General features: G+C 53.2%; 2 protein-coding genes and 1 long non-coding RNA gene across 8 annotated transcripts; 1 reads left to right on the top strand and 2 right to left on the bottom strand.

The window, feature by feature from the left end:
• Positions 1 to 988: 988 nt before the first annotated feature.
• MAPK13 (mitogen-activated protein kinase 13) lies at positions 989 to 9,566 on the bottom strand. 6 transcript variants are annotated; one of them, XM_058733706.1, is made up of 12 exons: positions 9,337 to 9,566; positions 8,335 to 8,464; positions 7,286 to 7,344; positions 4,258 to 4,366; positions 4,033 to 4,062; positions 3,593 to 3,640; positions 3,362 to 3,509; positions 3,147 to 3,218; positions 2,267 to 2,346; positions 1,922 to 2,000; positions 1,635 to 1,811; positions 989 to 1,330 (listed from the first exon to the last, which is right to left on the bottom strand). In XM_058733706.1, the coding sequence occupies exons 1-12, from the start codon at positions 9,453 to 9,455 to the stop codon at positions 1,248 to 1,250; spliced, it is 1,134 nt and encodes a 377-aa protein (XP_058589689.1). In that variant the 5' UTR covers positions 9,456 to 9,566; the 3' UTR covers positions 989 to 1,247. The 6 variants fall into 6 exon arrangements, with proteins under 6 accessions (XP_058589689.1, XP_058589691.1, XP_058589694.1 ...); XM_058733708.1 differs by having other exon boundaries at positions 3,362 to 3,476; positions 9,337 to 9,563; XM_058733711.1 differs by having other exon boundaries at positions 9,366 to 9,514.
• Positions 9,567 to 12,843: 3,277 nt separating this feature from the next.
• LOC131515397 (uncharacterized) lies at positions 12,844 to 20,004 on the bottom strand. The gene is made up of 4 exons (XM_058736142.1): positions 19,945 to 20,004; positions 18,670 to 18,857; positions 17,948 to 18,417; positions 12,844 to 13,442 (listed from the first exon to the last, which is right to left on the bottom strand). Exons 1-4 carry the CDS (start codon positions 20,002 to 20,004, stop codon positions 13,423 to 13,425), a joined length of 738 nt encoding a protein of 245 aa, XP_058592125.1. The 3' UTR covers positions 12,844 to 13,422.
• A 614-nt stretch (positions 20,005 to 20,618) lies between these two features.
• LOC131514108 (uncharacterized) lies at positions 20,619 to 23,063 on the top strand. Its single transcript, XR_009262937.1, has 3 exons — positions 20,619 to 20,729; positions 21,272 to 21,486; positions 22,471 to 23,063. It is a non-coding gene; the product is annotated as an uncharacterized LOC131514108 (long non-coding RNA).
• Positions 23,064 to 27,151: the final 4,088 nt, after the last annotated feature.

Below are 27,151 nucleotides of genomic sequence, written 5' to 3'. Positions count from 1 at the left end.
TCAGCTTCAGACCTGCTAAATCAGAGTGTCTGGGGCAGGGCCCAGGAATCTGCATTTAACCCCAGGCCCCAGGGCTGGAACGACAAGGCCAGGCTCCTGGCTCCTTCCCTGTGCGTGGGAATTTGTTCTTGCCAAAGCTCTTCAAAAGTAAACAGAAAAATCCTATCCACTGTCAGGTTAAAGCTCAGGAGAGATGTATCATTCCCGAGAAGAGGCCGGAGCGGAACAGTTTTCCAGAAAGCCCGGAAAAAGCCTGTTTCTGCCTGCCTTCTGCAGCTCCCAGTCAGCAAACCTGCTATTGTTTCGTATCTTGATTGCTTATCACTCACCCAAAATAACCTGCATGTAATGTCTCACCAGCTGCAGCTCTCTGCAACTCCCTTAATTTAGCAGCCAAACACGTCTGGCTCGGCAACAGAGCGCGGGGCCCAGGAAGGAGCCCCTCCCTCGTGGCCATCAGTAGTGGGTCCAGTAGTGTCCTCCCCGAATCCATGTCCACCCAGAACCTCAGAATGTGACCTTATTTGAAAACAGGGTCTGGGTAGATGTAATTAGCAAGGACCGAGATGAGATCAGACAGGATTATTAGGGGGAGCCCTAAATTCAATCACTGGTGTTCTTATAAGAACAGGCGAGGCCAGACAGATACGCGGAGGGCAACAGGCCACGTGAAGACAGGGGCAGAGACTGGAGTGATGTAGCTGCAAGCCAAGGAACACCAACGGTTCCAGAAGCCACCAGCAGCTGAAGAGAAGCAAGGGAGGATTCTGCTCTGAATCTTCAGAGGGAACATGGCCCCTCCGACACCTTGATTTCAGACTTCCTGCGAGCAGAGCTGTGAGGGCATAAAGTCCTGCTGTTTTAGGCCATCCGGTTTGTGGGGATTTGTCACAGCAGCCTTAGCGAACGAATAAGCCGTCACCGCCCAGACCCCCTGCCCTGGCTCAGTCCGCCCCTCAGCCCGAAAGAAGGACCCCCACACGTAGGCGATTCTCCAGACTGGCATTTTAATGTGGCTGGTTGTGATCAGAGCTGTTTTCTCCCAGCCAACATCCCTGAATTCTGCATGTACTAGGCCTGTTTCCTACCACAAGGACAAGGGCCCTGTGTCCTCCGCCTGGAAGGCTATAATCCAAGAAGAGCTGAAACTGTAGTAGTGACAAACAGACATCGGTCCCAGGGGCAGTGTCTGGCAGGTGGTGCCGGGTGGTGGTCCCTGGGCTCAGCTAAGGGTGAGGCTGGGCACGTCACTGCAGCTTCATGCCACACCGGCGCCGTGAGTCCTTCCGGGCAATGGGGCTGAAGTTCACAATCTCCTTGTAGATGTGCTCTGAGAAACACAGGGTGGCCCGAGGTGTGAGGTGTGAGGTGTGTGTGGGGGGGGGGGGGGAGGGGGGGGGGCGGGTGCCCAGAGCAAAAGAGAGGCCCCCTCCCCGGATGTAACGTGGAGCAGAAGTCAGCTCAGGGAGTGAGAAATGCACACAGGAGACAATATCTGCTCAGAGAGAAGGAGGTGTTGATAGTGATCCAGGAGGGCGGTGGGGCCGCCAGAGGCCACGCATGGAAACCGTGGAGCCAAAGGAGAGAGAGGCTGCAGGCAGAGAGAGGACGAACCCGAGGCCCCCAGCTCTTACGCTTCCATTCATCCACTGTGAGTTTCTCATGTTCTAAGGAGTCATCAAATGGCTGCGGGGCCTCTGTCTCCTCCTCCGGGTCTCGGAAGGGTTCAAAGAAGGGGTGGGTGAGGGCCTGCGAGGCCGTCAGACGCTTGTCCACGTCCAGCTCCAACATCTTCTCTAGCAGGTCTGTGGCTGCAGCGACAGAACACTCATCTCACATCCCAGGCCTGGGAGAGCCGGTCCGCTGGGACAGACGTCAGAGGCCCGTCAGAGACCCGTGGAAGGCAGGGCACAAGACTCACCCTGGGGGCTGGCCCGTGGGAAGAGCTGAGAGAAATCCTTCTTGGGGCTCTGTGGCAGGGACTGGATGTAGGATTTGGCCTGGAAGACAGAGAAGCACTGAGTAATCCCCATCTGTCAGCCCCTCGGGCTCAGGACTTGGGGTACAGAGCGGGGGGACCCCAGAAATGCCCTGGAACCGGGCTGAAGGCTCAGGTCAAAGCCCAAAGTGGGATGAAGGCAAGAGCATCTGCCAGGGCAAAAAGGAGGCAACGGGGGAGCCCTCCTTCCCAAAGGCCCACAGCCCACGTGACCCCTGGTTAGCCAAGTGCACAGCCGAGGCCAGTCTAGACCCATTTGCCACTCACTGCTTTGTCATTCAACTTCTGCACAAACTCTGCACCCGGCACCCCGGTCACTTTCAGGATCTGGGACAGCTGGTCCAGGTCTTGGCAGTGGGTTAAGGCTCCGCCTCACTCGCTGCTGGTAGATCTGAGGCTGCCCTTCCCGCCGCCCTTCCGTCACTCCCACCCAGGCCCCGTGGCAACGAGCCAGGCTCCAGACGTGCCTTCCTTCCGGAGAGGACACAGGTGTCTGGAAGGCTTCCCACCCACCAGGCTGGGTTAAGAGTCCTTCGCCACAAATGTTCCTGGACACGACCCCTTTCCAGCTCCCATCCCGCCCAGCCACCTTCATCCCTCTCTTCATCACCGTCCCCCCTGCCGCACACTGAGTTCGGCAGTGCAGACTCCACATATTCTCCTCCTGCACAGCACACAGGGGCTCAATTAGTGTGTGTGATGCCAAAGCATGATGTATTTTCTACACGGTGCCGGAATGACAAGTGGTGCTTTTCATCAGTTCCCTTACCTGCATTTTAAAATTGTTCTAGAGTCAGAGGGCACCCGGGTGGCTCAGTCAGTTAAGCATTTGACTCTTGATTTCAGCTCAGGTCATGATCTTGTGGTTCATGAGCTCAAGCCCTGCATCAGGCTCTGCACTGTCAGTGCAGACAGAGCCTGCTTGGGATTCTCTCTCTCTCTCTCTCTGTCTCCCTCTCTGCCCCTCCCCTGTTCTCTCTCTCTGAAAAATAAATAAATAAGCATTAAAAATAAAATAATACAGTTGTTCTAGAGTGAGCACGTACCACTTCTGCAATAACAACAAAAAAAGAGGGATTAAAGTAATAAAGTGTCTGTTGAAGGAATGAATCCCGGGATGGAGGTGGGCTTTTCCAGCAAAGGATACAATCTTTCCCCTTGAACAGAGTTTTCCCGGTCAGCATCTCTGCCATGATACAGCCCACAGACCAGATGTCCACTGCGGAGGGAGGGAGGAAGCATCACCTGGACCAGCTGACCAGGACCCGGCAGTCAGTCGACCCAAAGGAACTACAACGGCCCTGGAGAAGCTTCCAGAGAAGATCCCCGGCCCCTGCCACCCCCGAGCAGCTGGCCACTGACCAGTCTGGTTGTAGTGCATCCAGCTGAGGATCACCTCAGGGGCCCGGTACCAGCGGGTCACCACATAGCCGGTCATCTCAGCATCTGCGTGCCGGGCCAGCCCAAAATCCAAGATCTGTGACTCGCGGGACAGAGGGACAAAGAGTTGCTGCAGACAGTCCTGGAGCAGCTTTTGGGGGCTCCCAGGGGAGAGGGGCCCACCCCAACCCGCCCCAGCCCATGCCCACTCACCTTCAGCTCACAGTCCTCGTTTACGGCCAGGTTGCCCGGCTTCAGGTCCTAGATGAGAGGAGAGAGGAAGCACTGGGCCGAGAGGCAGAGATGGGAGCCTGCCCCCCCCTCCCCTCTCTGGGTGTCAGTCTCCTCGTGTGGAAAATGACGGCTGCACCAGGTGTCCTCCTGGGCCCATCTAGCTCTAAGATACTCCTGATTCCTGGAGCCTGAAACAGTTCAAGGCTTGCTTCGTTTGCAGCACCCAGAAAGTTCCCCAGAACACAACGTTCTTCTGAGCAGGCCTTCCTGGGCCAAGGCTGGGGGGGGAAATATCCACACGCCAGGTTCCAGAGGACTCTCGCCTCCCCACTCCTTTCCTCCTCCCCGGCTGTGGAGAATCCTTCCATGGTGCGGAGGGTGGAGGGGCCTCTGAGGACCGGAGCGGAGAGAGCACTCACCCTGTGGACGACCCCAGCTGAGTGGATGTACTGTGTGAGAGAGAGGGAGAGAGTGCGAAGGGTGAGTCCGGCACCCGGCTGCCACACCAGGTGGTTCAGGCTGGCTCCAAACCTCCTCTTCCCTGTCACAGGGTGCTCTCCCAGCCCCCAAGTCCTGGTGTTCTCCAAACCTCAGGTGTCAACACCAAGGCGCCCCCCTCGGTCACCTTCCGGGCCCCCACGCACCTTAAGACCCTTGAGCATCTGATACACCAGGTACTGGATCTTGTCCTCACTGAACTCCATCCCCATGATCTTCTGCAGGTCTGTCTGCATGAATGGCATCACCAGGTAGCTGCAAGGCATGAGAGCTTCTTGACAGTCCCCAGTCCCGCCCAGCCCCAGGCCTGAGATCACAGGAGGTGCAAAGGAGCTGGGGCAGAGCACAGGCCTTAGAGGTGGCCTCCGTGTGCAAGAACCAGCCCCCGCCATAGCCAGCCGGACCTCCACACGGGCCTCCTGGCTTCTGGCCCCCAGCCTGGCCACGGTGGCCACCCAGCTGGCAGAGCTCAGGGTAAGCATTCTAGCTGGAGCGTGCTCAGGAAAACCAAATGGATCTGTGTGCCCTCGCCTTGCCCCCTTCCACGCCCCACAGAAAGCCACAGCTGTGACTTAGAAACATCTGCCAGAGTTCCCCTCTGCTTCTGTTTAAATACTTTTTCCCCCAGAGGGTCATGACCAGCTGGGAGAACTCCACAAACAACCAAGGATGTGTGCCCTTCCAAGAAGGAAATAATAAAACATTTTATTTTTATTATTATAGAAGGGCAGAAGAAGGAAGAAGGAGTAGCTGAGCCATTGTACCCTCCTGTGGGATTGCAAAACAGGTCAAGGTCAGCAAAATATAGCTGTTGCTCAAGGTAGTAACAGCAACGTCCAGAACAAAATATGATTTAAAAAGGAATATCAAAGGGGTGCCTGGGTGGCTCAGTCAGTTAAGCATCCGACTCTTGCTTTCTACTCAGGTCACGATCTCCCGATTTGTGAGATCGAGCCCTGCATCGGGTTCTGCGCTGACAGCACAGAGCCTGCTTGGGATTCTCTTCCTCTGCTCCTCCCCAGCTTGCTCTCTCTCTCTCTCAAAATAAATAAATAAACTTAAAAACAATTTTTAAAAAGGAATATTAAAAAAAAAAAAAAAAAGGATGTGATGAAGGCCATCTCTATGAGCCTGTGATTTTCTGAAACTTTCTTTTACCTGATCATCTGCCCTCCCCCATGAGGGACCCTGCTTATGCACTGTCCCCTCCCTAGTGTTGTCTTTCACCTCCACATGGACCCTGGTTCTTTCTTCTCTGGTGACAAGCTTGAAGTCTCACCATGCTAGAACCACCTTCCCTTGACTTGGTTCTTCAAATAACTACCCTTTCTCCCTCCTTCCCTCCCCAGCCAAACTTCTAGAAAGAGTGGACCACACCTCTTGACCCGCTGCCTTAACTTCCAATCCCTTAACAATCTGGTGTCTGCTTCTGCCCCTCCGAAATGGCTCAGATCAAGATCACCAATGACCGCCCTCCTCCCCCCACACACACACCTGTGGCTCCCTTTCTTCCTATTGGACTTCTTGCAGTCTGACACCTCCTCAAGATTCTCTGTTGGTCTCTTAATCAACAGTATTATACCATGTTCTACCCTAGCCCAGACCTTCCTGGGCTCCAGATGTGTTTGCAACTGCTGATTAAACACTGGAACGTTCATAGGCTCCTCAAAAGTAGTGTCCAAAAATGGAGTTCGTTCTTTCTACCAACGTCTGTTCTTCCTCCACTTTGTATTTCAAGCAGGAGCCTGGCATCTTGACCTACACCCCCCTCTCCCAGCCACTGCGTCCCAACAGATAGGGCCTTTTGACAGGTCTCAGGTCTGCTCTTTGGCATCCCATCACCTCTGCCTTATTTAGATCAAGGTCTGGGTCTGGGACACTACTCTCCAGGCTCTCTCTCCTGCCACAGTGCACCCCAAAATCTTATCTGACCACATTACCCCAATGTTCAAATCCTCCCTGGACTTGAGGCTGCCTGTGGGATCAAGTGTGGACTCTTCCCTTGACCAAACCAGCCACTGGCCTTCACTAGCCACAGTGAACTTCTCAATATCGCCCCAACAGTCCAGTCTCTTTCATGCACCATGGCCTTTGTCCATGCGGTTCCTTCTGCCCGGGATGCTTTTGGCACCTTTACTGCAGGCAAACATCTACTCACCCTTTGGGGTTGAGTTCGAGCTTCCTCTGTGAAGCCCCCTGAGGCAGCATACAGTCCCCAGCACTTGACCATACATAGAGCACCGACCACACTACTGTGAGTATTCATTTCGAGACTACACCCCCACCCTTCCTGGGGGGCTGGTCCACTTTAAATTCCCCACGTTAAGCCCAGCAGCTGGCTTCATTGGAAAAAAAACTCCATTCGGAATCACTGCATTAAATTTAAAACAAAAGCATCCTAACAAAAAGACCTTCAGCTGCATGTGAAATAGGGTCAGTTCAGGGAGCCTGGGTGGCCCAGTCAGTTGAGCATCTATCTGACTCTTGATTTCGGCTCAGGTCATGATCCCACAGTTCGTGAGTTTGAGCCCCGTGTGGGGCTCTACAAGGACAGCATGAAGCCTGCTTGGGATTCTCTCTCTCCTCCCTCTGCCCCTCCTCCTGCTTTTGTTCTCTCTCTCTCTCTCAAAAATAAATAAGTAAACTTAAAGAAAAAAAGAAAGAAAGATTGGGAAAAAAAGAAAGACTCCATCTTCCTAAAGATTCCTCTGTTTTAGACCAGGCACTGGTCTAAATTTTCTGGTTCTATGTGACTGTCAAACACCCCATCAGCCAGAGGCAGCCAAGCCTTCCCGCTCCTCGCTCCATGCCCAGACCCACACCTGGGACCCCACAGAATAGGGAGGTAAGCCGGTGCAGATCCTGTGAGGACTGGCAATGAGGTCTTGGTGGTATTAAAGCGGGTAGTAAGCGAAGCCAACAAGCAGACAGCTCTGTATCAGTCAAGGACCCCGCTAAGCCCCTCCCACCTCTTCCTGCCTGCCTTTCTCTCCACCCTTGGCTGGATCCAGACAGAATCCAGACAGAATCACGCATTAGTGGACGGCACAAAGGGACTAGCAGGACAGGAAGCCCCCCTACCCAGAAGAGAGAAATCTGGACTCTCCCCCAGCTTGCTCCCGAGGGGCAAGTAAGGCCTGCAGATGCCCCGGAACCCAGTGCAGCCCAACTCACAAGTCATGGAAGCCGCGCAGGGAGGAGGCTGGGGTGAAGACATCCAGGAGCCCAATGACCTGGGGAGAAGGTTGTCAGTGAGGCTGGGCAGCCGCCACAGCCCTCTCTCCCCCTAGCCCCGGGGCCCCAGTCATGCCTATGACCACCGGCCCTTTCCTAATACACCGTCTCCAGCAGGAGGCAGGCTCCTGGCCTTCTCAGAAGCAGTAAAAAGGGCAGAAGAGGAATCCAGGGGCAAGATCACCTGTGGCTGGGGGCAATGGGGAGGGGCTGGCTGAAGAGCAACGGGGCTTAAAGCGTGCCCAATGTTTTGAAATCATTATTTTAAATGTTCACCCTCCAACCTAGGTATCCTGTTCCAAAGCCCAGTTGCTAGGCCCAGAGCTGGGTGACCAGCTTTCCCAGCTGCTTCTGTCAGACAAGATGCTCTCATAATTCTGCACTGAGGCCCCAGAGCCTAGGTTCAAATCCCAGCTCTGTCACTGACTAACCATATGACCTCTTAGTCTTTCTGTGCCTCAGTTTCCTCTTCTGTACCTGGGAGTAATAGTACTTAACTCTTGTAATACGGTGAGGATTAACAAGTCAGTTTCTGCAAAGCTCCGAGAAGAGCACTTGACACACAGTAGGTGCTCAACTGTCTGTGGTTATTGTTGTTATTATCAGGGCCACGTGTGCAAATACATCAACCAGGATGGGGGGCACCACAGCTCTGAGACCTCAGAACAAATGACAAAGCGCCTCTGTGCCCATGAAACAGTATGTTTGCATCTCCCAAAGCTCCTTTTGCTCCACTGCCAAAACTACCCTTTTCACCCTTCCTGGGAAGTAGGCAGGGCAGGTCCTGGTGCCTCGTTTTAATGAGGTGAGGAACAAGAGTGGGAGGGGCAGGGAGGAGAGTCCCCTTCTCCTGGCCCTGTCCTGAGCTCCCTGCACCCTTCAGGCCGGCGCCCTCCCCCCCCCATCCACACACACAGGGAGGGACCTGGTCAGGACCCCTCCCCGGCTCCCCCTCCCTTCTCCGGAGCAGCCCCCAGGCCCAGCCCTACATTCTCATGCTGCATGTGCTTTAGCAGGCGCAGCTCTCGGTAGGCCCGCTTGGCAAAGATCTCCGACTGGAAGGGCCGGCTCAGCTTCTTGATGGCCACCTTCTCCCCTGACCGCTTGTCGATGGCGGAGCTGTAGGGCACAGACAGGTGAGCGGGCTGTGGCTTTCCTGCCCAGCAGCCCCCACTCCACGTCCCAGGTGGAATCTCCCAGGTCACTCAGGGGAGTCCAGGCCATCCACCACCACCCCCCCCCCAAAAAAAATCCCTCCTGGCCAAGGGACTAGGCTGGGAGGCACAGAGGCCACCCCCCCCCCCCCCGCCGGGACATGGGGAGCAGCCTCAGGTACAGTGACAGGTCAGGGGTATCAGAGGGGACCAGCAGTAACTGACAGGGGTGCACGGAGCCTGGCGATACACAAGTTAATGCCAACAGGATCCAGAACCCGGAGGGAAGCTCACTCTTTGCAACTTGGCAAGTCGCTTCTCCCTCTTTGGGCCTCAGTGTGCCCACTTGTAACATCAGGGATTCACCTGGATGAACTCCCGGGTCCCCTATAAGGTTCAAGTCCTGGAGAACCAGACCCAGTCCTAATTCAAGCCACAGAGACCCCGCAAAGTGAGAAAAGTGAGATGGCGCCTGTAGTGGCCTCAGGCCAGCCTCTGCCAGCCTCTGCCAGCCTGAGGCTTCTTGCTCATACTCCGCTGCCCAGTCGCCTCCTCCCAGCTCCAAGCGCTCGGCTCAGGAAGAGCCCCTGCGAGGGTCTTCCAAGCCCGCAGGGACTCTGGACCTTGGGGTCCTCGCTCAAGGCGGTTGGGCGAGCGGCCCCGAGGGCCCAGCGGCGGAGGGGACCCCCCCAAGGCAGGTCTGGGAAGGGGTGCACTGGCCCGGCTTGTCGGGAGGCTCCACCTGCGTCCCCGTGCCTATGCGCCCGCCGCGTGTCCGGCCCGACGCCCCGCGCCCCCCCGCGCCCCCCTGCGGCGCGAAGGCCCGGGGGGTCTCACCACACGGCGCCATAGGCCCCGCTGCCTACGTGCGTCGGCGACACGTAGGTCTTGGGCAGCTCCCAGGCGGTCTTGTTGACGTCCTGCTTGTAGAAGCCCTTTTTCCGGGTGAAGCTCATCCCGGGCACCCAATCTCGGTGGCCCCGGCGCGGCGCCTGCGTTCGCGGCCCGCCGGGCTCCCGGCACCCGGCCCCCGCTCGCGGTCACGGCCCGGCCCGCCCCGCCGCCAGCTCCTCCCCCGCGCGAGGGCGGGCTCCCGGCTCGCCCAGGTGCGCGGTGTGCGGCCACGCCCGGGCCTGCCCGACGGCCCAGGCGGTGTGGGGACGCGGCGGGAGACCCAGCCGGGGCGGCAGGTGCGCTGCCCTGCAGGGGCGGGGGGGGGGGGGGGGGGGGCGGTGCAGGGGCGGCGCTGGCGGCCTGGTGGACCCCAGGGCGTCCCTCGTAGGGCGGAGCGGGACATCACAGGGCCCCCTAGGTCCTTCCAGCCCGGGACTCGGGACTCGGCAGGAAGATCTGCCTGGGGCTGGTGAAGACAATTTTGGAAAAGCAAAACCACACCCCACAACTTTTTGATTGTGGAAAGTTTCAAAAATGCACGAAAGTAGAATAGCCCAGTGCTTTCTCACATTTGAACGTGCTCACGAATCCCCTGGGAATTTTATTTTATTAAAATACAGTTTCTGATTCAGTTGATCTGGGGTGGAGCCAAGATTCTGCATTTCTAACCCGCTCCCAGGCTCCGGGGCTCTCTGGACGGCACTTCGTCGGTAAGGTTCTAGTGAACCTGAATGACCCCAATCCTTCAGCTGCAACAATGATATCAACTCTTAGTCAATTTTGTTTTCCATCATTTTGAAGCAAAACTAGGCCTTATATAATTTCACCCATAAATATTTTTTGTATTTCTAAAAGATAAGAACTACTCTTTAAAAAAAAATGTTGTTATTTTTGAGAGAGACAGAGTGTGTGTGTGGGGGGGGGGGGAGCTCCAGAGAGAGAAGGAGACACAGAATCCGAATCAGGCTCTCAGCAGGCTCCCAGCTGTCAGCTCAGAGCCAGATGTGGGGCTCGAACCCACGAACCCTGAGATCAGGACCTGAGCTGAAGTCAGAGGCTTAACCATCTGAGCCACCACGTGCCCCTAAAAGTTCAGGACTACTCTTAAAACATAACCACAATATCATTTTTACACTTAAAATTAACAACGGGAATTCTGTAGCATCAACTATCCAGTCCAGGCTCAAATTTCCAGTTGGACAGTTTTTTGTGACTTCCTACTGCCCCATGAGGGCAATGATAAGCCAGGGCCTTCTGCCACCTGTGTCTGGTGGCCCATGAAGCCTGAAGAAGATTCTGTGCTGGAATTAAAGCACGGAGGCCTCCCAGGAAGCGGGGGTGGCGGGGTGGGCAGAGAACAACCACAAGAGGTCCACATGCCTGACTTATCTTAAACTGCACTGGCCTGGGGAAGGGGTGGGGACCTCTCCCTCCATGTTGTCAAAGGGAGAGAGGGTGTCTTGGAGAAGGAAAGCAACTTGCTTGTGGCCTACAGCAAGCTGGGGGTCCTCACTAGGGAGTCTGCAGGCCCCAAATCCTGTGCCACAGTCCCTCCCACAGAGCTGTGCAAGTTATGCAGCATCGGGCATGGTCTGGAAAACCACCGCAGGGTGAGGACCGTGCAGAGATCCCACAGAAGTGCCCAACAGGCATTGCAGGTAAGGAATCTGCCTTATTCATGTCCGGCACACGGTAGGAGATCGAAAACTGTAGTGAGAATGAAACGGAATGGAAAAATCAGCCCATTTGAAGTGAAAAGATATTTACTGAACACTTGTGTTTGCCATGTGCCAGTCATTATTCTAAGTGTTTTACGTAGACAACTCCTTAACCCTGGTAAGAGGTCTGTGAGTCAGTATGATTATTATCCTCATGATAGAGATGAGGAACCCGAGGTACAGAGAGGTTAAGTAACTTGCTGAAGGTTGCACAGCCGGCAAGGGGCAGAGCTGGGTTGAAGAAGTGAGCACAGGGGCACCTGGTCAAGTGTCCCCTTCTTGATTTCCGGTCAGGTCATGATCTCACGAGTTCGTGGGTTCGGGCCCCACATCAGGCTCTGTGCTGACAGAAGAGATCCTGCTTGGGATTCTTCCTCTCTCTGCCCCTCCCTGGCTTGAGCTGTGTCTCTCAAAATGAATCAATAAAAAGTTAAAAAAAAAAAAAAAAGAAAAGAAAGAAGTGAGCTCTGGTTCTAGAGGCTATGTTCTCAGCTCCAAGTCTATGCAGCATCTCTGCAGGGGTTGAGAGGCCTTGCTTCTTAAAGGAGATGGTCTGCATTCCAAATCATCCCCCTCACTCACATCGTGAGGACATGTCGACTGATCAAACCATGTCTTCCTCCGCACATCCCGTACTAGGGTGTCCGACATATTCCCCACCCTCCCTGCCCCATCCTCTGCTCTGGCCCTGAGACCCTGTGGGAGGAAAAGGGAAGGGGCTGTGTGCCTGGGAGGGCTGCCAGGGGAAGGCACCCTGACTCTGAGGCTGGGGTGACGTCCTGGAAGCCAGAGTTCAGGACTGGGCGCAGGCAAGACAGAATTGTCCGGGGGACTGAGATTTCCTTCTGGGTTGAGGATCCAGTTCCCCAGGGTGGGGACAAGGCTTCTGACTCTCCCGTCTGTGTCATCACCTGAGCAGAGGTGGCAGAGGTGAGCCCAGAAAGGTGAGGAACACCGGGGCTCCTGCCCAGGTGGGCACAACCCCATGAGGGCACGAGCTGGCCACTCAGGCTGTGGCTCTGGGTGCCTCTGAAGCAATGGTCAGGAAGTGACTCAGGCCTCAGACTGATGACACTGACCCCTGCCCCCTCGGGCCCCAGCTGGGCCTGTGTTTACTCAGCAGCCGGGCGGCCTCGGACAGAAATGCCTTGGAGGATCCAGTCTGGGAAGTCACACGTGGGAGAGCAGTCACAGGGGGTGACTGAGGACGTCCTGGGTGCTCCTTCCTGCCGCCCAGGGCTCTCTTCTCTTTCAGCCCCAAGACCCCCCTGCTCTTCTCCTCCCAGATGCTTGGCCCTATGTTGTCATGTTAGTTTCTGCCTTCTCGAGGCCGAGGCAAGGGCGTTAGGAAAACAACTTTGGAACGTGACCTGGCTTTCCACCCTGACTCTGCACTACCAGCTGTGTGGCCCTGGGCAGAGCCACCGCCCCTGTCTGGGTCTCAGTGCCCTCCTTGTAAAGCAGAAGTGAAAGGAAAGCAGGGCAAACATATCTGAAGAGTCCTGGGTTGGGGCGCCTGGGTGGCGCAGTCGGTTAAGCGTCCGACTTCAGCCAGGTCACGATCTCGCGGTCCGTGAGTTCGAGCCCCGCGTCAGGCTCTGGGCTGATGGCTCGGAGCCTGGAGCCTGTTTCCGATTCTGTGTCTCCCTCTCTCTCTGCCCCTCCCCCGTTCATGCTCTGTCTCTCTCTGTCCCAAAAATAAATAAAAAAAAAAACGTTGAAAAAAAAAAAAATTTGAAGAGTCCTGGGAGTGTATCATCCCACGTGCCCGACCAGGTGGGGACCGTCGGCGCCTCCAGCCAGAGATCACTCGAAACATACCTGGGAGTGAACAAGCCAGGTCTGTTACTCGTCACAGCGAGGAACATACACCAGGGGAACCACGGGGTGTCTTGGTAGCAGGGTGCTGGAAAGGACTCGCTATAATGTTTGGGTTTGTGTTGGGCGATTGGTGGAGGGTTTCGGGAAGCAGGACTTTGATCTGGATTAGAGGCTGTCAGGAAGTGGAGGTGACTCTGTGATTGGGGATCTTACATCTTACCTCGGAGGAAGGCCAGCTAGAAAGAGGAGAGAACTTGGTCACCGGTAGAGAAGTAGTCTTTACTCGGATTAGCTGCCCGGGGGATGTTTGGTCGTTTTTGTGGCCTGGATGCTATTCACGTTTTGTCTGTTTTCAGACGTGATTCCGGAGTTCTCTTGTGTTTGTCTCGGTCCATCACGGTGGCGGATGGCCCTGTCCGTGTTCAGCGGGAGCCACACCAGGCCCTGGCTGGGCCAGGCAGCTCCCGGATATCACGGCTGCTTTGCTTTGTCAGGATGCTATCGTTCCCCCTAGGACAGATGGAGAGACCGGGGCACCTCTTGGCCAGAGTCCCACAAGACCAAGAAGGTGGTGGATGGGGTCTTCAAACCTGTTGTCCTGCTCCAGAGTCTGCACGTTTCACCACCAACTAGGCGGCCCGACACCAGACAAGCACCTGTGCAGTGACTGTCGCTGTAGTGTGGTCTCCCGGTGACGCTGTGAGCCTCTGGAGGGCAGGGGCGTGGGTTTTGGGGGGATTGGTGACTGGTTTCTTAGAATGGAGACAAAGCCTCATGGGACATTGAGGCTGGCTGCCCGTGTCCCCTATCCTGGCCACCCAGACTCCATCTTGCCTCAGGCACACGGCCACTCAAATACTAGAGCCCCCTCTGTCCCAAACACAGGGCCGATGACTCAAACCCTCACCACAGCTGGCCAGGAGACCTCTACGAAATGAGCAACCATGATGGGCCTGGGGCTCCTGCCGGGATGAAACAGCAAGGGGTCCCCAGAGCTCTGGTTCCAGCTTTGGGAGATTCCCCTGCTCCTTAGGGACTTCCAAAACTCCACGAAACAATCAAAATGGAGACAAAGTAGGGAATTGCAGAGGGAAGGCCACGCTTGGGGGCTGCCCTGAGGCTTGTTAGCTTAGCTAGCCTTGGACAAGTTAGCCTCTCTGAGCCTCAGTTTCCTCATCTGTAAAACAGGGCTGGTAACAAGACCCACCTCACGGGACGTCACGAGGACTAAAAGAGATGCTGGGAGAAGTGTCTAATTCAGTGGCTGGCACGTGGTAGGTGGCCCTCCAGAGGCTCCTTCCCCAGTGTCATCCAGCTTTGCCTCCCGTTGCCAGACCCACACTGCTCCACCCCAGCCCCCACCCCCTGCCCCAGAAGCCACTCCCTAGGTGGCTTCTGCTCCCATCCTACTCCCTTATCATGCTTTTATTATTACTTTTAAGTGTTTATTTATTTTTGAGAGAGAGAGAGAGGGAGAGGCAGAGAGAGAGGGAGACAGAGCTGACAGCAGAGAGCCCAACTCGGGGCTCGAACTCATTAACCGTGAGATAATGACCTGAGCAGAAGTCAGACCCTTAACTGAGCCACCCAGGCTCCGCCTTTGATTATCTTTTAATGTTTGTATTTAAATTCCAGTTAGTTAACATACGGTGTACTACTAGTTTTAGGTGTAAAATATAGTGATTCAGCAGTTCCATACAACACCCAGGGCTCAGCACAAGTGGCCTCCTTAACCCCCATCACCTGTTTCACCCATCCCCCCACCCACCTGTCCTCTGGAAACCATCAATTTGTTCTCTGTAGTTGAGAGTCTGTTTCTTGGTCCCTGCCCCCTCCCTCTTCTTTTTAACCCAGCCCCAGGACACATTGGCCCATCCACTCAATGTTTATTGCCTGCCAGATACTGATTCAGGTTCTGGGCACATGGCCAAAAAGTAACAGATAAAGATCCCCACCCCCCCCACCCGTGGCGTGGAGCTGACATTCTAGGGGGGAAGCAGAGGGAAAACCAATGAACAAATTCTAGCCTTAGGTTGAACCACATGAAACTGCTGATATTTGACCATTTCATGGGATTCAAGCAAATGTAATGTCAGGTAGCGGTAAGCACTGTGAAGAAAATACTGCCGAGTAAGGATACAAAGAAGGACGGTGGTGCTCTTTCGGGCAGGGAGTCAGGGAAGGTCCGTCTGAGGAGGCGATAGGTGAGCAACACCTGAATGTACGGAGGAGTGAGCTGTGCACATCTCCCGCCTGCCTTTGAAACTTTTCCCCTGTGCTCCCCCATCTGGTGCTACCCTGGCCACGCCCTTCCCTCAGCATCCCTGAAGGTGGGTGAGACCAGCTCACAACACCTGGGAGCAGCCCACTGGCCCCATCTGGGTACTGGGCCATCTTCCCCAGCACCTCTTCCTCTTCTGGGGGGCTGGGCCCACTCAGGGCCTGAGCAGAACATCCGTCTCAAGAACAGGACATCGGTTCCCCCTTCTCACTGGTGCCCCTCAACTGAATGAGCCTTTTTCCCAGCCACCTTCGCTCTGCCGTGGTCCCCTCCCTGCCCTCAGTTTTAGCACCCCCTGGTGGAGTGCGGGGTTAGGGACAGCTCTGCTGGAGTGGCACTTCCCAGCTGGCCTTCTTGGGACCCGGAAGGTGAACTTCCCCTCCTTACACCATACAGCCCTCCACTCGACCCCAACACCTGTCTCTCTTTATCCAGCCTGCACCCTTGACCCAATCCTGTGAAGATGTGGCCTGGGGCCAGCCTGGTGAGACACTCCAGGGATGCCGAGGACACTTCTCCATTTGATCTGCGTTGTCCTTTGTGGTGCTCGTCGTAATCTCAATTAATCTGCACTGTCCTCCATTGAAATGTCTGCCTCCACCACCGGACAAATGAGTCCTTGGGTCGGCAGTATCTTGGTCACTGCTGAGCCCCTGGCCCTGTGCCTACTCCACAGTAAGTGCTCAGTAAACACCTAGTGAATGAACGAACCAAAGATTTTCGTCTCTTGCGGGTTCAGAGGCAATGACCGGAATGTGGTTTGAAGACCCAAAAGGTGGAAGTGAGGAAGCAACAGTAGAGGGACCCTGCTTGAAGTCAGGTCCCCCGTGAAGTGTCTGGAACGTGTGGTCTCTGTTTGGTTGGACATGCTCTATCCTGAAGGGATTTTGGCTCTACACTGTGAATTTCACTGCTCTCTGAGGCAAGGCCTAGGGGCTCTATGCTTGTGTGACCCTCCAGCTCCTACATGTGGTGGTAAAAGGCTTTTGATTAAGAACCAGGGTACACAACCTGACCTTGGGGACCTCTTCTGTCACCAACAATCTGCACCAAACCTCCATTGTAAAGCAGTCCCCCCACCCCCTACGGTCTTCACTGCTCCCACTGACCCTGTCGAGAAGCCAGACCCTCTACCCTTTGGAATTGCCCTTCCTTCCTGATCTTGAAAGTTCAGCTCTAAGCTCACCTCTTCCAGGGGGTGTTCAAGAGTGAACTCTAGACCTGCTTGCCTCCGTACCCCACTGTATACCCTTCCTACCCCCGTGACCCTGGCTTCCCCGCACCACACACACCCAGGCTTTGTGATGACCACAGTGTCTTTGGGTATACTCCTGGGAGCCAGTGGAGAGGTCGACAAGGACCAGGAGGCAGAGGTGGGTTTGAATCCTGGGTCAATACTTACAGGCTGTTTGACCTTGAGTGGGTGAATGCATGTCTCTGAGCTTCCTCATCGGTAAGATTGGAGAGCAACGCCCACTTAGCCAGGACACGCAGGAGGATTTGATGAGACTCTGGTTTCCTGTTTGCTCCCTCTCATCCTTCAGGACTGCTCACATGTCCCCTCCTCTGAGTGTCCTCCTTGACCCCATTGCAAGCCATGCCCCACCTGCTTTCCCGCCCTCATTTTCCTTGAAGACCTTCTATAGCTCTCAATTCACTCGTTTATTATCCGCCTGCCTCCGCTGGAACATCAGGGTTAGGGAATAGGGGTTTTGATGATTTTTCCCATTGCTGAATCCCAAGGTCCTAGAACAGTGCCCTGCATACAGTCGCTGGCTGAATGGCGGGTACGTAGTGGGGGTTTTCAGCAGAAGCTGCTATTACAACTGTGCAACTCTGTCTTCTTTGTTTGCAACTGACAGGTTGGCCGAACTTACCTTCGGGCCTGGGGCAGTCCCAGCTCGACGATCTGCCAAACTGGGGTAATGGGGTCACCATCCTGCCTGGGTCCCTGTGTGCTCTGCTTTGGGCAGAGGAGGCTGTGTGCCCTGGAGGCCATCTCGACAACCTGCCCTTCCAGGGCAGAGGCCACTGGGCCCGCCTGCTCCACCCCTTCTGTGTAAACATCCAACACTAGGACACATGAATCATCTCCAGGAAACCCACAACCCTTGTCAGGGTCAAAGAAAGCCAGATAAGACGAGTAGGACTACCCGCCATGACAGAAGTTTGGGCTCTGGTTCCAGTTCTGCTTCTTTGGGTACTTCAGCTTTCTATTTTTTGTACTTAACAAATATTGATAGAGCGCAAATTACTTGCCAAAAACTGTTCCAAGAGCTTTATCCATATGTAACTCATTCGGTCCCCTTAAGAACCTTAAGAGATGGGTTAATAATACCCTCCATTTTGTATATGAAAAACATGAGGCACAGAGAGGCAAAGTGACTCACCCAAGGTCACACAGCTGGTAAGGAACAGAGCCAAGAGTCAAGTCTGGGGCCGTCTCAACCGTCCGCGCTGGTAACCACTGTGCTGAACTGCACTGGACAGCGCCCCTGAAGGCCCAGCCTTTGCCTTTTAGGAATCTGAATTTACAATCCCAGATGGCGTCTCTGTTGTTTGGCCACGCACTTATCTTCCTAAAGGTTCCCTAAACAAGAATCTCCTTTCCTATCCTCCCTATCTAATCCCTGAATCTCCCTTGTTTCTAGAAGGAAACGGCCAGTGGTGTGCTAGAAAACTGGCACGGGGTGGAGGTGGGAGGAGGGGGGGGGGCCCAGTGCCTAGCGCTTACTGATTTGTGGCATAATCCTTCCATCACGGCCAAATTCAAGCCACCAACGTGATGTCGCCGAACATGGAGTCGAGAAGAGGTGCTCGACGTCAGCTGTCGAGAGCCACAACCAGCGGGCCCCAGCGCTGTCGGCAAAGATGCGGCAACAGGGGTAGGTGGGATGTGCGGCACGAACCCCCAGCTGGGCCGCTGGGCCCAGGGACTGCGCTGCTCCCTGGCCTGTGCCTCCCAGGCCCTCCCGGGACCCTCGCACTTCGGTGAGGCCGCCCTCCCTCGCCCAGGGCGGGATCTGGCTTCGGTCGCCCGCCGCCGAGCAGACTGTGCACCAGCGGGCCAGCGGCCCAGCGCAGGTGTGACCGGCAGCCCAGCTGTGGTTGGTCCTCCTGGTTACAGCAGCCTTTCCTCCGCGACACTCCCCACCCCTGGTAGCTCCCTCTTGCCTCCGGGGGAAAACGTTAAAACTCCTTAGCCTGTTGGACAAAGCTTGCCGTCATCCGGGCCCTGCCTTTCTGGCTAACCGGATCCTCCATGGCGTCGGGGCGCAGACAACGTGCCTTACTCATCCCTGGCACCATACCTTTGCCTGAGCTGTTGCCTTCCTGGAATGCCAATCTTTCTGGAATGCCCATCTTCTGCTTCTCCAAGGGTGGGGAGGGACCCTCGTGCCTCAAGGCCTGGCTCAGTAGCACTTCCTGGGGCTGGCTTTGCCTGGCCGCTCCTACCCAAGTGCGTTCTCCTCCTCTGACTCCTGTAGGACACAGCAGGCAGTGAGAACTTGAACTGTCAGTTGACATTCAAACCAGACTAAACTGCCTGTCTTGAGGCTATGTTTTATTTCTCTCTGTCCTCCGAACCTACTGAGCAATGTGTCGTAAAGCCTTAATCCATTCCACTGAATTTTACCGAGCGCCTATCAGGACGGTGAAGATACACGGACAAATGTCACAGCCTCTGTCCTCAAGAAACTCACACCCTCGTGAAGGAGGCAGAGCAAAACAGGAAATGAGAACACACTGTCACCTGCAGGTGGGAATGTAAATTGGTACAAGCTTTTAGGAGAACGTTGAACAACCCCTTAGATGTAAGGGGTGAAAACGTGAGCCTCCTTTATCCTGGGGATTCCGTAGCTGTCAATTTAGTCGACATAAAACGGACAAGGGGGCACATACTTATCAGTGTTGTTTATCATCTGTAGCAATAAAGAGAACTTTCCAGCATCGTGAGAAAAAAAGGAAAAAAGGGCCTGGACGGATTGTTCCAGATTTGCAGAGTGGGTGTGCATTATTCCCATATGTGATTTTTTACTTGTGCTATATATGTATCTGTAAAAATATCAAACTGGATCACGCTGCAACTTCCCTTTTCACTCAAGATTGGTGGCGAGGTCTGCCCATGTTGATTCAGACTAGCTCGAGATTTCTCAACCTCGGCACCAGCGACACTTGGGGCCTGGTAATTCTTTTTTTTGGCGGGGGGGGGGGGGGGGGAATGGGGGCGCTGTCCAGCGCATCATAGCAGAGCCCTGGCATCTACCCACTAGATGCCAGCAGCTCACCCCTCACCCCCAAGTTGCGACAACCAAAAATGCCTCCGGACCCTGCCCCACGTCAGACAGACAAAACCTGGGAGGAGGCAGAGAGTCCTTCTAGTACATTTGCTCTCACCGCTGTGTAGGATTTTGTCGTAGGAACATACTGCCGCTTATTTTAAGCAATCTCTACACCCAACGTGGGGCTCGAACTCACAACCCCGAGATCAAGAGTCGCACGTTCCACCGACGGAGTCAGCCAGGCGCCCCCCCGCCCCGTTTGTCTGTTTTTTTCTATTACACATAATGCTGAGTGAAGAGGCCCCAGTATTCATTTCCTTGAGCCCAGTGGGGAAGTTTCTCCAGAACAATGACCTAGAAGCAGATGCGGAGTTATCAGGTATATATGCAGCTTCTACCCTTGCTAAGTCCTGCCAAACTTCTTCCAACCAGTGCAAGTTTTACTCACAGCCTTGGTGTAGTCGAATGCATTAGCCTTTTCCTTTATGATTTCTGGGGTTTGTGACATGCTTCAAAAGCCCTTCTCCATTCAGATCTTTGGTTTGTCTGGAAGTGATTACAGCTAATGGAAGAAAGTAACTGTCCAGTTGTCTCCACACCATTTACTGACACAGATGACTGACTGACATGCGTCACCTCCGTAGAATGTGTTTTTACAGATTTAGAAAATCTTCTAGAAGTTAAACCACCCTGTCAACAGCTCTTATTTCTGGGAAGTGGGATAATGGACGCCAGGTAGCTGCATTTAAAATTTTGTCAACAGGGGCACCTGGGCGGCTCAGGCGGTTAAGCGTCCGACTGCTGATTTCCGCGCAGGTCATGATCTCACACGGTTCGTGGGACCGAGCCCGGCGTCGGGCTCCTCGGTGCCAGCGCGGAGCCTGCCTGGGATTCTCTCTCCCTCTCTCTCTGTCCCTCTCGTGCTCACACACTGCCCCACCCTCATAAATAAAAAAAATAAACGGAAAAAAAACAAAAAATGGTCAACAGGGAAACAGGTTTCGTGGTCACAAAAGAATAGTGGTAGTTAGAAAAAGTCGTGTGCGACTGGTGTGTTTGGTGCAAGTTACAGAAACAGCTGGAGGGGTCACGTGACTGGAGGCTGGGGGGAGGCCCCGCGCGTGCGCGCTGGGGGGTTTCCTAACTGGGGAGCGGGTGGGACTCGTCCGCGGCAGAACAGCCTCCAGATGGGAACACGCCTCACCGCAAGCATCTGTCAGCAGTCATTACCAGGTAGTCACTGCCTCTGGCACTGGACGGAGCTGCGGGTGTGGGTTTTCGGTACGGGGCCCATGGCCTGTGTCATACCCGAGCCATGGCCGAGGGGAAACGGGTCTTCGTGTCGCGGCAGCGGATGCTGGCTTTACACCTCACAGCCGGAAACAGATGACTGCATTGGCAGCCCCGCCCGCCAGGTGGAGCCCGCTAACGAGGTCGGGGACACACAGGCCTAGGACTCCCATGAGAAAGTCGCACAGCGTCGGCCGCGCGCCTGGGAGGGGGAGCAAGAGGTGCACCCGGCCCAGAAACGGCCACCAGCAATGAGCCCTCAGACGTGCTGTTCTTGGGGTGCCAGGGGAGTGGTACTGTCGTCCCCCGCGACTGTCTTCTTCCCCATTAGGATGTCAGCTCCAAGAGGGCACGACTCTGACTTTTAGTCTTTCTCGTGTTCCCAGTGCCTGACCCAACAGATGTCTGTGAAATTGAATGAGGGTGCGAGATACCACAATGACTTCCAACTTCCCCTTCTTTCTCCCTGATATTTTCATTTGAAGGTGGCAGATGGATGGGGAAACAGTAGGAAGTATCTGGATCATGGCCATCAGCTACCTTCAATCATCTTTAGATTCTTGTTCCAATTCATTAAACTGCGGTGCCTCCGACTCGAGTCATACAGCGAGATGCAGCCAAGAGGATCAGAGTCCATTTATCCTGAAACTTGGCCGTTCCTGAGCTGGAAACTTCCACACCGCACCGTTTCTTAGGGCAGGTAATCTGTGCATATTTAGTATCTTTCTTTTGATGGTCTTTGCTCGGAAAGACTGTTGATTATACAAACGGGAAGCAGAGGACAAGATGATTTGCAAGCGATTAAAAGATGATAGTCATTCAGTGACGCAGTCAGTAAAGATCGGCCGCCTGTTGTGTGTCAGGCACCATGCTAGGTGATGGGACACAGTCGCAAATAAGATGGCTTGTGCCCTTGAGGACGTACAGCCCCGAACTAACATTTATTGAGCGTTTAATGGATGCCATTGAGCATTTAACGTGCCTTAACTCATTTTATCCTCACCACAACCCTCTGAGGTAGGTTCCGAAAGATGAAGTAATTTACTCAAGATCGTACCACTTGGAGAGAGAGGGGCTGGGCCTCAGACCCACGCAGACTGTTTCCAGAGCCTGTGTCCTTGACCTTTGCGGGTTTTTGCTCTCGAGCGGGTGATACAAACATCAGGCCGTGACAAAACATGGCCAGGGCCACCACAGATCAATGCAGACACGCACAAGCGGCACCCGGAAGGGACCGCTAATCCAAGCTGGGGGATGGCCAGGGAAGGTTTGCGGAGGGAGTGGTATGGATAGCCAGCCTGGAGGAGTGAAGAACGAGGCAGGGGGTTCTGCACAGAGGGAACGCCATGCACAAAGACCAGAGGAGACAAGGCTTAAAACACATGGTGGCATTCTACATGGTGGCATTCTACGAAGAGTACCGCCTTAGCGAGGGAGGGAGAAGTGACAGCTGGGGACAGAAGCACTGAAGGGGGGCACAGGTAGCTGCATGCAGCTCGTCCTCAGACCCACTTCTCTCCCGAGCGCTGGAGGTACCTTTCCATCCCAGGTGAGCAAGAAGGCAAGGGAGAGGGGACTGGGGCCTGGGAGACGCCCAGGGTGCCCTGAGTGAGGTGAGGCACCAAGTGCCCGGCTGTGGCTGCCGTGGACACTGGTGTCCTTTTCACTCCTCTCCTCTTTTCAGCCAGCAAGTCCTTAGGGAAACTATGCAGAAGGAATACAGTTTTCATTTTCTTTCGGAAACCAGGAGGGGCGTGTCTAATGTCAATGCTGCAAAACTGTGGAGCTGGGAGTCCTTCAATGGCGATTTTTGATTTTTGAATCCAGCGTCAGCAGCCACGTGACTCGGGATGAGGCTCTGAGACGTTACTTGTAGAGACTATATAAGTAAGGATATCAATTGCTTAGCATACAGGAGGGGTCAGTAACTGCTTTTTAGCAGGGAAGGCGGGGAACCGACAGGGGAGAAGAGGAAGTCAGATCATCAACATGGAGGTTTCGCTGCTTAAGGCTCTACAGCCCTTGAGTCATTTCTATGTCAGCCGTTCTCAAAGGGTGACCTTTGGAAGCCGTTGCATTTTTGGTTGTTGCAACGACCAGAGCTTTCTGATACGTAGCGCACAGGAGGCATCCTGCAGGGTGAGATTCTCAACGGGAATTGCTTCATATGACAAAATACATCCTGCCGGACATTCACAGGGGTGGAAAAACCTATTTATGGTTATCTGAGCCTAGGCTGTAACTTGACTTTATGTGTAAAACACAGGCTCGTTGGTTTTTCTGTTTGGTGGTTTTTTGTGTATGTACTTAAAATTTCCAGGATCACAACTGAGTATATGAAAAAAGATTATACTTGTTTCATTTGAAATTTTACCAACAGTTGTCCCCCAATTTCAGAAAGTCACATGACCGACAGCAGTCCATCATGGCATTTGAGTTGCCAAGACAACACGACACAGTGGTCACATTCAACACGATTCTAGGTTTAGGAGCAAGTACCTAACTGCTTCCGTATGTCTTTTATTTATATATTTATTTTCTTTTTAAAAATTTTATTTTATTTTCGGAGAGAGAGAGACAGAGCGTGAGCAGGGGAGGGTTCGAGAGAGAAGGAGACACAGAATCCGAAGCAGGCTCCAGGCCCTGAGCTGTCAGCCCAGAGCCCGACACGGGGCTTGAACTCATGAGCCGTGAGATCATGACATGAGCCTAAGTCAGAAGCTTCACTGACTGAGCCACCCAGGTGCCCCTGCTTCAGTATGTCTCTTATGTGGTTATGCTTGAGCATTAGCATGTTGAAGTGTATCTTTTTTTCTGTATCCATCATTTATATTAGATCGTTCTATCAGCTTTGAAATCGTGTGTGTGTGTGTGCGTGTGCGTGTGTGTATGTGTGCGTTGTCTATGAATTTCACTTCAGGATCATAAGAAGAATGTCTCAAGATATTAGTTATGCAAAAGCATGTTGGATCTGATAAAGACTTGAGAGCCACTGTTCTTTGCCAAGGGGCCAGGTTGGCCCTGTGGTTTTACATCTTTGTGCCCACCGTCAAACGACACTCAAAAGGTGGTGGTGTTTATATATTTTCTTCATTGCAAAATTGGACTTAAGGTTACTTCCTTAATTGCTTAATGACTTCTACATGAAGCACATTCTCCCAACTGAACGGATCAAGAAGTTTTGCAGTACAACAGTGTCCTGCTGGCGATGGGTACTCAGGCCACAGCCTCTGGCCTCAATAATAGGAGTTTTCCAGAAACCTCCCTGGAGCTAGGCCCTGGACTATCTCGTCCAGGGAGCTCTCCTCCCAGGTGGCTTCAGAAGCTCACACTGCAGGGGCACCCGAATGGCTCGGTCAGTTAAGCACTGACTTCTGCTCAGGTCATGATCTCGCGGTTCGTGGGTTCAAGCCCCACGTCAGGCTCTGTGCTCACAGCTCAGAACCTGGAGCCTGCTTTGGATTCTGTGTCTCCTCTCTCTCTGCCCCTCACCCCTCCCCCTCAAAAATAAAATAAACATAAAAAAAAAAAAAAGAAAAGCTCACACTGTGGGGAGGACACTCTCACACTCACTCTAATAGAACAGCCTCAATGCCCAAGGTCAGTTCAAGAGAGATGCAAACTAACCAGTATCTTGAGTGTCCACAGCATACTGGGCACAGAGGCTTGTTATTTTGTTCATTTACAAATCTTCAGTCACCTGAAAACGAAAAGCTATTATCCCAGCATCACATACCTGACAAAAGCTTGAGTCAGGATTTGAACCTGAGATTTATGGCTTCAAAACCCAGTATTGCTTTCCACTGTAACCCACACCTGCCTAAGAAAATCTTGCAGTCGTACCCCAGTTTAATTAATACATTTTCTGGCTGTGGCAATGGCCCAAAAGCTTCTGAACAAAGAATAATTGTATCCACTCGACACCCACTTCCTTTTTCTTTTTTTGAGAAATGGAATAGCCTTAATCCAGTATCAAGCATACCTTCTTCTGAACTATCCTTTTCTCCAAAAAAGATCTCCAGTTTTTAAAAAGCCCTTTCCTACATTGAGAATAGGTTAGTAGGTGTTAACCTTCAATTATTTCTTCAAGAAAAGGGTCTTTGTGGGGCGCCTGGGTGGCTGAGTCGGTTAAGTGTCCGACTTTGGCTCAGGTTGTGATCTCATGGTTCATGGGTTGGAGCCCCGCATTGGGCTCTCTGCTGTCAGCACGGAGCCCACTTCGGATCCTCCCTCTCCCTCTCTCTGCCCCTCCTCTGCTCATTCTCTCTCTCAAAAATAAAGAAAGAAAAAAGGAAAGGCTCTTTGTTATTCTGCAAGACTAGAGGTGTCCCAGCTTTATTATTATTTATTTTTGTTTGTTTTGTTTTAAAGTAAGCTCCAAGTATGGGGCGCCTGGGTGGCTCAGTCAGCTCAGGTCATGATCTCACAGTTCGTGAGTTCGAGCCCCGCGTTGAGCCCTGTGCTGACAGCTCGGAGCCTGGAGCCTGCTTCACATTGTGTCTCCCTCTCTCTCTGCCCCTCCCCCGCTTATACTCTCTCTCTCTCAAAAATAAATAAAACATTTAAAAAAAAATAAAGCAAGCTCCAAGCCCAATGTGGGGCTTTGACTCACAGCCCCAGATCAAAGAGCCACATGATCTACTGACTTAGCCAGTCACGTTCCCCGAGGTGTCTCAGCGTTAGACCAGTGGTTCTTAACCAGGGATGATTTTGCACCAGGGGACATTTGGCAATGTCCGGAGACATTTCTGGCTGTCATAACTGGGAGAGAAGGGAGCATGCATGCGACTGTCATGATGTGAGCAGAAGTCAGGGATGCTGTTTGACAACCTACAATGCGCAGGTCTGCCTCGACAAGTAACAATGTGACCCCGGATGCCAATAGTGTCAAAAACTGAAAAATCCTGCTTCAGATCCCCCCCGATACACTCTTCTACTAGGGAAGAAACTACCCAGGGCTCTCAGCTGGGGGCAGAATCCGGCTACACAGGAGTGGTGGTGTTATGCTTGTCAAGAGGCCCCACAGCTGGGTGCAGCCCCTTTCCACCCTGTGTTCTCCTGTCTTGGAAAGTTGGGCTCTGACCCTGGCAAAAGTGAAATTGGGGGATGGTTCTCCGGGTCTCTCACACACACACACACACACACACACACACACACGCACACACACACACAATATCTTTCTTCTGTTTGCCACTTACCTTCTCTCGCTCCTAATATATCCTGCACATGTACCCGTCTCCATATATGGTTTTCCACTGTAAGATGGCCATGTTATTCAAGTTCTCATTGGCAGAAATGTCAATATTTTGCTATCGCAAAGAACAAGACCCCGAGTGACCTTTTATTTTTTCATTCGTGCACTTGTGAGAAGTGTGTTAAGTCCAAAGCATATGTTAAGACATATCTGTATTATTAAAAAGGTCTTCATTTGCATATTTGGTAGCTAAGTCCTCGTAGCTATCAGATCGTACAGAGAAGTGAAGGTCATCACACAAGCACATTGAACTAGTTAACGGACTACTTAGAAAATCTGTCCCTTTTTGCTTCATAAGCATCTGAACCCAGAGTGTCTATCCTACCCATCCTAGTCTTCTGTTAGTCTCTAATTACGTTGTACGCATATGACCAATGACACAAATATAAGGCAGATTAACTGCAGCAAGTAAATCTTGCAAAAGATTTTGTAAAAAAGATTTGATAAACTTGATAACGCTCGAAAACTGCTTAAATCTCAAAAATGTGGATCTGGCGGACTCCGACCGGCCAATAAAAAGGGAAAAGTAATAAAGTGATCACCAAGAGAGACTTAGAAAAAAGAACAATGTATCAAAAGATTGAGGTCTTTAGGAAAACTGAGGAAGCCTCAAATATTCTTGCCCAAATTCCCCCTCTGATTGTGCTGCAAAAATCAAAATGGGAAGGATACCGCAGGCTGTTAAAGACGGTGTCACGTGAGAAACATTTTGTTCTTTGTTCATGACAAAAGCCTATCTGAAATTATGAATATGCTTTTGCAATTCTGCTCAGTTTTCATGATCGTCCCAAACAGACTTCCCCTGTCCTCCAATCCCCACCACGTACTAGGAGATTCTGGTCCCCATTTTCAGTGGGTTCACTTTAGGGAGCTCTCTCTGGTGTCCATTCTCTTGAGCCACCAGGCAGCACCCACTCAGAAGCCTAGGAGGAAGGCTGAGTCACAGCACTCGTGCCTGGTATGCAAAGGCAAAATATTTCCTGCAACTGTCTGATCCTTGCAGGGGCTTATATATCACGTGTGACAACTGGGTCCCTTTCCTTTTACCCTCTTAAGAAGCGGATGAGGACAGGATGAAACAAAGAGTCTGTGCTCAGTTTGCCTTCTGCCA

This window comes from Neofelis nebulosa, chromosome 6, assembly GCF_028018385.1.
Source record: "Neofelis nebulosa isolate mNeoNeb1 chromosome 6, mNeoNeb1.pri, whole genome shotgun sequence".
In the NCBI taxonomy this organism is placed as follows: Eukaryota; Metazoa; Chordata; class Mammalia; order Carnivora; family Felidae; genus Neofelis; species Neofelis nebulosa.
Note: the sequence above shows the minus strand (reverse complement) of the source record. Positions and strands in the feature narration are given on the sequence as shown.

Coding starts and splice junctions, on each gene's coding strand:
- LOC131515397 (XM_058736142.1), bottom strand. CDS start 20,004: ATGTCACAAACCCCAGAAATCATAAAGGAAAAGGCTAATGCATTCGAC. Junction 18,858..19,944: donor CATTCGACTACACCAAGGCT/GTGAGTAAAACT, acceptor CCGTCCTGATAG/GCGCTCGGTAAAATTCAGTG. Junction 13,443..17,947: donor AAGGATTATGCCACAAATCA/GTAAGCGCTAGG, acceptor CATCTGTCCTAG/GGGGAACGATAGCATCCTGA.
- MAPK13 (XM_058733706.1), bottom strand. CDS start 9,455: ATGAGCTTCACCCGGAAAAAGGGCTTCTACAAGCAGGACGTCAACAAG. Junction 2,347..3,146: donor TCTGTTCAAGGGGAAAGATT/GTATCCTTTGCT, acceptor CCCACTGCCAAG/ACCTGGACCAGCTGTCCCAG. Junction 2,001..2,266: donor AGAAGTTGAATGACAAAGCA/GTGAGTGGCAAA, acceptor TCTGTCTTCCAG/GCCAAATCCTACATCCAGTC.